The sequence below is a fragment of the Mytilus galloprovincialis genome, chromosome 8 (assembly GCF_965363235.1).
Source record: "Mytilus galloprovincialis chromosome 8, xbMytGall1.hap1.1, whole genome shotgun sequence".
NCBI lineage: Eukaryota > Metazoa > Mollusca > Bivalvia > Mytilida > Mytilidae > Mytilus > Mytilus galloprovincialis.
The window spans coordinates 29,484,229-29,497,012 of record NC_134845.1 but is presented as its reverse complement, the minus strand read 5'-3'; the positions used below and the strand labels follow the sequence as shown (position 1 = coordinate 29,497,012).

Below are 12,784 nucleotides of genomic sequence, written 5' to 3'. Positions count from 1 at the left end.
TGGTGGTCAAGTCCATATCTCAGATACTATAAGCAATAGGGCTAGTATATTCGGTGTATGGAAGGACTGTAAGGTGTACATGTCCAACTGGCAGGTGTCATCTGACCTTGACCTCATTTTCATGGTTCAGTGGCTATACTTAAGTTTTTGTGTTTTGGTCTATTTTTCTTAAACTATAAATATTAGGTCAACTATATTTGTTTTATGGAAGCATTGTTAGCTGTACATGTCAGCCTGGCATGGTTCATCTAACCTTGACCTCATTTTCATGGTTCACTGGTCTGTGTTTAGTTATCTTGGTTAATGTAACGTTTATGTGACAGTTGTAATAAAGCTTTATACTTAGGACTATCAACATAATATCAATGATTAGTAAAGAAGGCGAGACATTTCAGTGTGTGCACTCTTGTTTTAACGGTTGTGTTTTTTATTTTATTTTGCTCATAACAATTCGTCCTAATTGTTCGCCAAACACGCTGTGGGCTTCTGTCAACTATACCCTCTAACTTGACTTATGAATACAGATTGCCGCAACTCCTTATAAATGAATCGACGGAATTCCCAAAACTTCCTTTATGAGACTTATTGGACGCAAAGCTGTGTATCTGCTTCATTATGTTTTTACTAGGTTTATTTGGGGAGGGGTCCCACATGACAAAAACAAAATAATGTATTTTACCATTTATAACTATATTTGTGGAGAGGGTAGTAGACACAGGTCGGTATCCCTTTGAACCTCCACCCCCCCCCCCCCCCCCCAAAAAAAAAAGCACCAACAAAAGACAACAAAAGAGAAGACAAACGGATCTTTGACTTTATAAGGTATTCATCACTAAATAATTACGTAAACAATATAGCTTATTTTTTTAAAACCACATACCGGTAGTAATTACAATAGTTTTCGATGGCAAACATTGAGGAATATATCAAACCCCATTTTTGTCGAGCCTGCAACTTTTGTTGCAGAAAGCTCGACATAGGGATAGTGATCCGGCGGCGGTGTTAGCTCACTTCTTAAAAGCTTTATATTTCAGAAGGTGGAAGACCTGGATGCTTCATACTTTGTATATAGATGCTTCATGTTACGAAGTTTCCCTCAGTCACATGTCCAATGTCCTTGACTTCATTTTCATGGTTCAGTGACCACTTGAAAAAAAGTTCAAATTTGTAATGTTGAATTCTCTCTTATTATAAGTAATAGGATAATTATATTTGATATGTGCGTACCTTGCAAGGTCCTCATGTCTGTCAGACAGTTTTCTCTTGACCTCGACCTCATTTCATGGATCAGTGATCAAGGTTAAGTTTTGGTGGTCAAGTCCATATCTCAGATACTATAAGCAATAGGGCTTGTATATTCGGTGTATGGAAGGACTGTAAGGTGTACATGTCCAACTGGCAGGTGTCATCTGACCTTGACCTCATTTTCATGGTTCAGTGATTATAGTTAAATTTTTGTGTTTTGGTCTGTTTTTCTCATACTATATGCAACAGGTCTACTATATTTGTTGTATGGAATGATGGTAAGGTGTACATGTCTAGCGGGCAGATGTCATGTGACCTTGACCTCATTTTCATGGTTCAGTGGTCAAAGTTAAGTTTTTGAGTTTTGGTCTTTTTATCTAATACTGTATGCCATAGGTCAACTATATTTGGTGTATGGAAATATTTTATGATCTTTATGTCAGTCGCGCAGGTTTTATTTGACGGTGACCTCATTTTCACGGTTCATTGCACAGTGTTAAGTTTTTGTGTTTTGGTCTATTTTTCTTAAACTATAAGTAATGGGTCAACTATATATGTTGTATAGAAGCATTGATAGCTGTACATGTCTGCCTGGCATGGTTCATCTGACCTTGACCTCATTTTCAAGGTTCATTGGTCTTTGTTTAGTTATCTTGGTTAATGTTAAGTTTATGAGACAGTTGTAATAAAACTAAGCTTTATACTTAGGACTATCAACATAATATCAATGATTAGTATAGAAGGCGAGACATTTCAGCGTGTGCACTCTTGTTTGTTTATCGCAATGACCATATTTTTTTTTAAAGATTGAGGAAGTCAGTGTTCTTGAATCGTTTTACATGGATCTATAGAATAATTTTGAGGATATAGTCTAACGCGTATTCATCAATCAACTGTATTTATTTTGCATTTAATTGGCCAGACGCTTATAATATTTCACTGATTTAACACACTCAAAATTTGCCTTTTAAATTTCGTCTTAATTTCCATTGATAAAAAAAATATGGACATATGCGACGGTATGATTGCCAAAGATAAAACTATCCAATAGAATTCAAATGAAGTGGAGGTGAGAAATTACTGGCAACCATATGGCTGTATTCTATTCTGTTAAGAATTTAAAAGCGGCTTAATTAAATGGACTACGCTCTATTTTTTATTTCGCTAAAATGGCAACATTTTTATATCGTACAAACGCCTTATCTATTCTCTGACAGTCTCTTAAAATCTTATCTCATATTGGAGCACAGCTTGTGCTTCAGAAAAATTTACACATCACCTTCTTTCAATTAACTACTGATGTAGGATATCTGTGACACAATATACAAGTATTATAGTCCCAAAGGATATCAAATATACATATAGTCTCGATAAACACTTATCCCCTCAACAACGGTACGTTTGACTCTAATTAAAATAAAAACGCATATATGTACGGTAAATATTAGCAGCTTGGGTATTACATCTATGGTGCAAGGAAGTATTCAAATGCTCATTAAAGTAGCTTGCGTCATAATTAATTTCGCATCATATGTAACATATCTCTATAGCAACTTAAAGATGGCAATGCTTATTCAACAGGTCAAATAATAATCTATTGCGCATGTTTATGACAGGTGGCCATAGAAAGAACAGATGTATTCCGAATAACACCCGGTGTTCCGAAAGACTACGGACATCGTCCAATATATACTGCGTAAACAACTGAGGGTTTACGCAATAAAACTTGATGTAATTCATTTCCATTTATATTGAATTAATTTAATTTCGACAAACCCTATGGCGCTCGATTCAAAGAAGTTGAACGCCAAATCAGTAAATAGTTCCATATATCTAGTAAGTTGTACAAAATCAATTTAGGGATGGTCGCATCTCTGTTTCAAAATAACAAGTTTTTTAAAAGACTGTTAATAATTGATAGCATGTAAATAAAGGAAATAAAAAAGCAGATAAAAATGAAAGGTGCGTGTGCTTGTTTTCGAGATATAAGCCATGAAAAGATTCTCTCTAGATTGTTTCATACATTTAACATTGGCACCTTTCCCCCTCCAAAACATTGAAAAAATAGCAAGGATTTTATAATATTTTAAAAAAATGGTTTTTTAGACTATATATGAAATAAAATTATGAAAAGAAAAGTAGGGGATAGCGGGCAAAACTTTTAATGGCTCTATATGGATAAAACCAAGGAATTCCGAATTTCTGGCAAAAATTCAAAAACAAAAGAAGCGAACATCTTTAAGGCTTACTTCGGCTTGGTGCAAAAAAATATTTCGAAAAATTTGAAATTTTTATGAAATGTCATTTTACAAAAAAAATACACATCAGTCATGTTTGATGTTGACGCAGTGTGTAATCTAACTTTAGATTAGAGAATTTAAGTAGTCAATAAATTTAGCTCTTGTTTTCCGTGATGTTGAATCGTAAAGAAAGCTATGTATACATATGTATTGAACCCTTGATTTACAGAAATATTTTTCCAAATGGAATCATTCATATACCTAAACTGATTAATCGAGGGAAGAATTATTGCATATAACATTAAAGAATTATTTTGTTTAAAATGATAGCAGTGTTTTTCTCGTAAACTGTTTAATTCTCAGTTAATAAGACTGATAAAGGCGAACCTTATTCAAGTTGCATAAAATTTCTAAATGTATTTCGCATGTACTTTTGAATGGGAACTGAAGTCGAACACATTAAAGAAGTTATCTTGTAAAATCACGAAAGGTTAGACACCAGCTTGCTTGTTTGAGTAAATAGCTACCCAGTACATACTTTATCAAACGAAAACAATTGTGACAAAAGCTTTGGCGATATTAACCAGTTGATTAAAAATTGACAAAAACAAAATATTTGCAACAAAAACATTAATGACTCTGTGAGACCCTGTGCAAAGGCATTTAAGCTTCAGTCGGATATATTTTAATGGGGCCTAACAAGGGTTACTATTCGACATCTAAAACTCTGTGAATCAAACCTATAAATTTGTTCATTTGACAAAGATATAACATCATGACAACTGCAGCATTTTGGAACAAAAGTTTAGGAAAAAAATTGGAATGGAGATTTCATTTCTGTGAACAGTTTTTATTAGTAGATAATACTTTGGAAGATAAAAGTATATAAATTGCTGATACTTTTATTGATTAGTTTTTGTTCATAAAAATTAACTTCGTTTAGACTCTCCGTATCATCATGCGGGTTGCTTTCAGTGAATAGTTGTATCCCTTCCAATGATACCAATTTATACCGTCAGCATAAGTTTTATGTGTTCCCTTCAGGTATCTTCCATTTAGATTTGCGTAATGACAGCTTTTATACCACCACCCTCCTTTATACTTCGAAGCACATTTACTAGAAGATGATTCTTTGTCCCTCGTAGAAAATCTATCTCCATTATGATAAGAAAAAGCATCTCCTGTAGATAAAAGAAGTTTTATTTAAATATTGAAGTATTGACTATTTATTATCTATGTAATGAAATATAAATACAGAGAAAACCTACCGTAACTTATAAGTAGAGCTGTAACTATAATTGTTTGACCAATAAGATCAACAAATCTGTAACATTGTATATATTATGAAAAGGTCTGGTGTGGGGTGGAGGGTCTTCATTTCTGTATTCTTTAATTTTCTATAAATTTTGTTTATATTCTTTAAATATTTTGCCTATTATTCCACGTTCTTTTTAGTTTAGCACATCATTATTCGCTATTCTTTATTTCTTTTATAGATATATATAAGATGTGGTATGAATGCCAATGAGACAACCTTTCACCCAAGTTACAATTTGTAAAAGTAAACCATTATAGGTATTCAACACGGAGCCTTTGTTAACACCGAACAGAAAGCTATAAAGGGCCCCAAAATGACTAGTGTAAAACCATTCAAAAAGTAAAACCAACGTTCTAATCTATATAAAAAAACAAGAAACGAGAATAACGTATTAATCACATCAACAAACGACGACCTCTAAACATCAGGTTCATAAATTAGAACATGAGAAAATAAATGCAGCGAGTTTAAACGTTTCAACAGGCGCCAACTTTCACCTTATCCTTAAACAATAGTGTAGCATCACAACATAAAACGTTACACTATAAAATATCACTTGAAATGGCTTAACTCAATCAAAAGAGATCAACAAAAACAAGAGCACATACACTGAACGAATACATTTGATCTATTATCCTCTATTCTGTATACCCCATCCGGACCCTCGCATGTTGTATGGGCGAATAAAAACGATTGCAAAACAACTTATCTTGAGCTCAATTTGTTCACTGGTACAGGGTAGCACTGACGGTCTCGTTAAAGTTATAACGTAACAAGATCCCCTCCCCCCAAAAAAAACCCCAAAAAAACCAAACCATAACATAACAAAAAAAAAACAAAAAACAAACAAACAAACAAAAAAATGGACACACTGTTCCAAAACGATTGTAATATGAAGTCAACTATTTAGATAAAAAGAAAATAAGTATATTTGATTAAAATAGAACTTGATAATGTTGTGAGTCTTTATTTCAATGATTCTGTAAATATGTAATAATGATTACGACAGTTTATTATAAAATGCAGAGAATAAGGAGCTCAAAAGAACTTTAGGAAATTTTATTACAAATATATCCCTGAACAGTATCAAATCTGAGTGCAATGCAGATCACGTGTCCACGACTCTATTAAAAGGATCAGACTACAACATGTACAACCGGTTCTTAGAATTACAAGCTTTAACCACGATTATACTATTAGCTATTAGTTGATATGTAGGTGCTTTTCATAAGTTATTATCTAAATTATGAGTTGGTGCTTGCATGATGCGGTGGTGAAAATAAAGAAAGAACATCGTAATGTTGTGAAATTTTGAACATTGTTTTGTTCTTTCACGTCATTAACACTCACCAATATGACCTCTCCATATATTGTGTTGTTTTGTCTTTGAGTGCTACCTCATTGACGTATACGCAATGTTACTAAGGTAGTCAAGTTACTTAAAAGAGAGGCGAAAGATACCAAAGGAAAATTCAAAGTAAAAAATAAACTGACAAAGCCATGGGTGAAAAAAGAAGACAAAAAAGATAAACAACAGTATACAAAACACAACATATGTAACTAAAGACTTAGCAACACGATCCCTACCAAAACGTAGGGTAATTTAAATATTTCCTTTAGTAAAAGGCAGTTTTCCCTGATCTACAAAAGATATATGCAATTCGAAATATGCCACTCAGATCAACAGAACATTTATCAGGCAAACCTGAACTTTGACAGATTTGTATACTATTTGTAGGTCCTTTTAGTCATATGGCACTGCATGTGTTTTGTTTCGTTTACATGCTTGGCCTTGAGCGTTCAGGATAAAGGTAAATACAGAAAAGCGGGTCGGACGCAGCAGTTTTTTTAAAGTGATCTTGTCCTTTTTTGTTAGTATGATTTCTGTAACGACTGTATGGCATAGCATTAGATTCAAGTTCCCAGTATAATATTATGCTCTGATATTTCTGTTCTATTTAATTCCATTTTAATTATACTAATTTTATTACCTGCATTTCCACCATAACCAGCTACCTCCAGTTTGTATCCTGACTCCTCGTTATTAACGACAAATGTGTCGTAGATGGCATATTTGTGGTTACGTTCAAAGTCCCACATGTCTATCCGAAGTATGTAATATCCTTGTTCGGTCAGTTTGTTCAGGTATTCATTCCCTAAAGAATAACCACATTAAAATTTTATAAGCTTTTAATACCTCCCGGAACAAATTTTTGGTTTTCCAAACTTTGGCACACTACTCGGCGATATGATGAAGTTCTTACGTAATATGGCGTATACTAAGTCAGGAATAAGACAGTTCGTATCCATTCGTTTGATGAGTTTGAGCTTTTGATTTTGCCTATTGATTAGGGACGTTCACTTTTGAATTTTCCTCGGAGTTCAGTATTTTTGTGATTTTACTTTTTCATAGAATAGAAATCCCTTATAACATAAGTCAAAATTGAAGAAATATTTTAGAATATCATTTCTACTAGAAAAACGAGAATACAAGCGTTGTTGTGTTTAAAATATCCCACTCGGAACTCAACGTATCAGAAAACCGGAAGAAGGTGTCCTTCGGATCATAAAGGAGCTCACACGTTATTATTTATCACTGTCAAGCTGCTGACTAAATATGACGAAGTTCTGTTTAGTGGTTCATAAGAAAAGTGTGACAAAAAAAAAACTAGACGAAGGACTGGAAGGACGAAGAGATAGACGGACATACGGACAGACAGACAGACATACAAGGTGATTCCATAAATCCAACACGATCCCATTATTTGTTCCTTATACAGAGAAAGAGATAAATATAATAGAATTACAAAGTTTCCATAGCAATTTGAAAAAAAAACATGCTTGCTTAGGATTATATATATATATAAAAGATTAAGCATTTCCGAGTTGGTAATTTGATAAGTAAAAATGATTATATAAATAATTGTTCTATCTTAAGGGTTTAAAATCAGATTGTAGGATAGTTTTGTAAAATTCAATTAAAAGACACTCCTTTTACTTCATCCGGTAAAAATAATATCTGGTGCTATATAATGAGAGAGTTATTGCTCGAATAATAAGGAATATTTTCAGTTGTACTCAATCATATTACAATCTTAACCTCGCACAATATAGCGACTTCTCGGAACTATAAAATATTTGTTTCATTACCATTTCTAAACATTAAGACTCTGTTAGAAGAATTGAGAAATATTTCTTTCGGTGCCTAGTCCTACTAGAAGATATAACCTCACCTAACCAAAAATCTTTTTGAAGATCTCCAAATCCATCCTTATAAGCCTTCCAGTCTCTGTAGAAACCAACATAACCATTTGTCCTTTTCTGAATCACCTATAGAATTTTAACCATCATTTGTTAATTATTGTGGAGAACTTACATCCCTACAATTGAACATCTTGAAGACAACAACTTCATATTCGTTTTCATTGGTACCTATTTTGATGACAGTCTTTCAAACACAAGACTTCTTTAGGAAAATACAGAGACGAAGCAAACTTTTAGGAACCTCTGGCTTTTGTTAGTCTTGTATGATTTTTAATTTTTGTTCATTATTTTGTGTGACGTCGATTTTCTTTGAACTAGAACACATTTTTTTAGGGGCTAGCTGAGGCCCGTCTCCGGGTATGGAATTTTCTCGTTGTGTTGAAGACCAATTGGTGGCCTTGGCTTTTTATGCATTTTGGTAAGGTTGTTGTCTCTTTGACACAATCCCAGTTTCCATTCTCAATTTTAAGCACTAACGTCTCGTATACATCTCGCATATAAGTTTCCATTCAAACTTCCAGCACACTTTTAAAATAGCTTATAGGCCTCTGATTCCAACTGGTCTATTTGAACATGTCAACACCAATGCTAAAAGTTCAAACCCCGCTTCTGCAAGGTTAGTTCGACACCGATCTTAATTAACTAGAAATGCCAGCTGTAGTGTTGAAGGTCGGTACCGCCACCTTGCCTATGTTTTTAATTACATGATAAAATATATCCAAATGATTGAGTAAGGACTACCGTCGTAGGCCACTCACAAATATATATTGTATTTTGCAATAAGTTGTTATCGTCCTGAATATGCTTGATATATTTGCAACATGACGTTAGACAGATAATGATGTGTAATAACAAATAGATCTATTTTTCAACGGTTAGTGTGTATGGCCTTCCACATTTTTTGTATCTAGCGTACCTGCAAAACATGCCACGTAGGTATATATCCTATTCAGTATTGGTTAAGTTGTATAGATATGTTAATGTGTATAAATGTGTAACATTCTTGGTTCAAAAAATGAAAATGTGAAATTGTCATTACCAATTTAAAGTCATATTTGTCATTCTAAAACAACGTGAACTTACTTTAAGCTCTCAATTAAACAGTGGTATTCAATATTTGCGACAGTTTTGCAACATAATCCTTAAGACTGTGTCACCAATATATTAAAAACCATTCTGATCAACTTTCCCAAAAATTAAAACGGAACCCTTAACTTACATGTTTATTTATTATACTTACTGTCCAACCACCTTCGTAGCTCTTCATATCACAAAAAACATGAAAACCGGAAGTTGCAGCAGGGTAAATTTTATAGACTCCACTTTCGTGTTCTCCCTTTTTCAAATCTCCACAATCAGAAGGTCGGAAGCCTAAATCTATATTGTGTGATACAGGTAATGGTAGAATGTACAATAAAATAATGTTTGAATGACAAATAGTATACATACTTACAAAATTATAAACAAGTCTAAATTGAAAACAACGTTCGAACCTATGCTTGCGTTGTATAAAAACCACAACGCTTATATTAATACGTGTGCCTGCAAAACAAATTTCTTGATACTGGGGTCTAAATACAGCACAAACATCATTTTGCAAAAGACAAAAAAAAGTTAAAAAGTATATTTGAGCAAAACGCATTTGACAAGCAGGTCGAACAAGTGATGTTCTTAAACCCTGCTGATTGCCATTGGCAATTGCCAAATAAACAGATCACCAGATGTAACAAAATGGGTATGCTCACCAAATGTAACAAAATGGCCTATAGGTACTATTATACAGGGAATTCCACTGAAATAGCTGTACCAGTGAAGAAATCTGTTAGCAGCATGTGCAATAATTTTGTTGAATAAAAAAAGGAATTTACAATACATGATCTTTATTTGATTAAATGACAATATGACTTTATTAATTTTGATTGTCTGAAGGGTTTTTCTTGATTTAAGTTGATGAAGATCGTTCAAACACATGCATCGTTAACAATTGACACCAATGCATTTAATTACCTGAATACACGGTGGTGTATATGGCGTTCGACCACCAATTCACCAAGATTTATTTAGATGATATGTAAAAGTAACCCTTCCCCGACAAAAACAAAAGTGCTTTTGATGTCATTGTTGTCTTAAACTAATAAACACATTGGCAGAAATGAAACTTTTGGTGAAAGAGAAATATAAGTAGTCCCTTTTTAGCTAAAATTTACTTGTCAAAGATTTTGCATTAACAATTCATGGTTAATGCGCTCCATAGTATACTTTTGTTTTTATAGATTTCTTGAAAACCAGCGGTTATTAGTTCAGAATATACCTGGTTTCTACGACATTAAGCTTAACTTAAAATATTTAGATGAGTGCGAATTTTATTTTGCTGATAGGGATCTATGTTCACCTAACTGCTGTGATTGAATTATCAATCTGTTCAGAAAGATGAGTTATCATTGATATGGTCATAAGCATAAAGTAACTGTTTACAAAACGTTGCGTTTATTAAATGCTAAGGCTTTTCTACCTCAGAAATAATTTACCTTAGCAGAATTTGGCAAACCTTTTAGGAGCTTTTGGTTCTCAATGCTCTCCAACTTCGTACTTCATATGACCTTGTTACGAGCGTCACTGAAGTCTTTAGTAGACGAAACGCGCGACAGGCGCATATACAAAATTTCAATCCTTGTATCTATGATGAGTTTATTCACTGCGATATACAATAATCAGTTTTTTTTCAAAAGTTTGAAAATATGTCTGTTTTAACTTTTAACATGAACGAGCTTAGCAAATTCAAATAACATAGAAGCAAGATTTTCATATTACCATCTGGAGGGGTCAAAGTGCATTCACTCCTTGTTTCGGTGATAAGATTAGCAACTTTGTCTGCTACGTCCCTGACACATTTTTCTAAAATAAACACGGGAAAATATTTTTTATGTTAGTTTATTTTTTAATGATCTAGAACAGTCATTATGATATGACTGTGATCAATAAATTGTATCGTAAATTATCAACTCCTGCTCAGTCGTTTAGTCTGTTTTCAAGATGTAATCAGTACGATTAAACTACCGGAAAATTATAAATCGTTCAGTTTATTTTTTAGACTGTTCGTTGATTGATATTTATTTTCGAAATGCAACAAATACCGAAAAGCAGCAGAACAGTACTGGATTAAATGCAAATAAAATTTTTGAACTAAATTGCGTCACAATCGTTGGGTAATGTGCCAAGATAAAATTACCACTTAAGACCAAATAATTCCAGTGGACCTTTAATCATAATTATTAACACGCAAATAAGAAGGATAGCTACCATTGGGTAAATATAGGAATTCAGTACATTATATTAATATATTACATATTTTAAATAGTGGTAATGCTATGTTGCAAAATATTAATTCTGAATAGACTAATTAAACGTATGTGATAAATTATACGTAAAGAGTTGGTTTTATTTATTATATATATTGGACAATACGAATTCAGGCTCAACTATAAAATGATAATCGCTTGTTACTAACTATACGGTAGTCATGTATATTATTTTAAATTTGTAAATGATCAATTTTGTACTTGTCAATATGTTCAATATTCAAACATTATATGCACCTTACCTTTGTTTATTCTATGGCAATTGATTTGTCCAAAAACCAGAAGAAAAGCAGTGAACAACGATTCTCTGTACATTCTGATGAATTCTGCAATGTTGACTAAATATGTCGCCCTATATCTATTATCATTTAAATAGGTTTTAGCGTGATAGGTGTAATTTGAGTGGCAGTGTTTTTTCCTGATCATAATATAAATTTGATTTATTTCTGCAATGTTACTAAGCTTTGTTTATAATAAGAAAGAAAAGAAAGAAAAAAATAATAAAAAGAAACCAAAAGAAGAAGAATACAAGAGCTTAAAGGGGCAATAGCTGTCAAATTAATGTTCACCGATTTGACCGAAATTCTAATATTAGATTTATAACAATGTAAAACATTTATCCAAATTATAAAAAAAGTCTTAAATAAACAATTTACAGGGCAGTAGCTCGATTATATGTACATTTTGTAGCTTTATTTTGTGTGTATTTTAGTCTAGACGCCATCTAATTAACTATCGAGATGACCCCGAAAACAACCGACGGTCACATAACACGATATAAACATAGAAATAAATATAAATAGATATATGGACTTCGTGCAAATTGATTTGTCTATGTCTGTTTGATTTCAATTTTAAGGTTAATAAAATAAGTTAATTTTCGATTTTACCTGTATAAGAATTATTTTTTATGGATCGAGTCAGTCAATCAAGTGATTTACCTTTATTTCACTTTCAATGTTAACATTCTTTTCTTATAATAGCTAACACGCATCAATCATGCATAATCCATCTCTATCTAAGGGTTAAATTGAAGTTCACATGAATATGGACTCAATGAGGTCGAATTATTCACTTGAATTATTCACTACCAAGTGAATAATTCATCATCAATGTTATTTAGCTTATTTTGACAAATTGAATCATAGTGGCTGCAAAGAGCGAATTATTATTTCACTAATTCACTTTCATTAATGATTGAAAAAAAAAAATTCATAATTTAATTTGTTTATGTATCTCGTAGCTAAGGCCCCTTTAATAAACGTTTATAGTCGTTAGAAACCCACCAAAAACCTGGACTAAAAGAAAAAAGCCAAACAAAGAAGCATATTACACAAAACACAGAAAACTGTATCATG

At 32.7% G+C, this 12,784-nt stretch overlaps 1 protein-coding gene across 1 annotated transcript; it reads right to left on the bottom strand.

The window, feature by feature from the left end:
- Positions 1–4,371: 4,371 nt before the first annotated feature.
- LOC143085507 (microfibril-associated glycoprotein 4-like) lies at positions 4,372–11,787 on the bottom strand. The gene is made up of 6 exons (XM_076261885.1): positions 11,669–11,787; positions 10,879–10,962; positions 9,308–9,444; positions 8,037–8,133; positions 6,795–6,959; positions 4,372–4,666 (listed from the first exon to the last, which is right to left on the bottom strand). Exons 1-6 carry the CDS (start codon positions 11,739–11,741, stop codon positions 4,425–4,427), a joined length of 798 nt encoding a protein of 265 aa, XP_076118000.1. The 5' UTR covers positions 11,742–11,787; the 3' UTR covers positions 4,372–4,424.
- Between the last annotated feature and the right edge of the window lie 997 nt (positions 11,788–12,784).

What these genes read in the sequence shown, in the direction of transcription:
- LOC143085507 (XM_076261885.1), bottom strand. Translation starts at nt 11,741, where the DNA reads ATGTACAGAGAATCGTTGTTCACTGCTTTTCTTCTGGTTTTTGGACAA. An exon ending in CACTTTGACCCCTCCAGATG is followed by an intron (nt 9,445 to 10,878) that starts GTAATATGAAAA and finishes CACACAATATAG; the next exon opens with ATTTAGGCTTCCGACCTTCT. An exon ending in TGGTTATGGTGGAAATGCAG is followed by an intron (nt 4,667 to 6,794) that starts GTAATAAAATTA and finishes TTTTATCTACAG; the next exon opens with GAGATGCTTTTTCTTATCAT.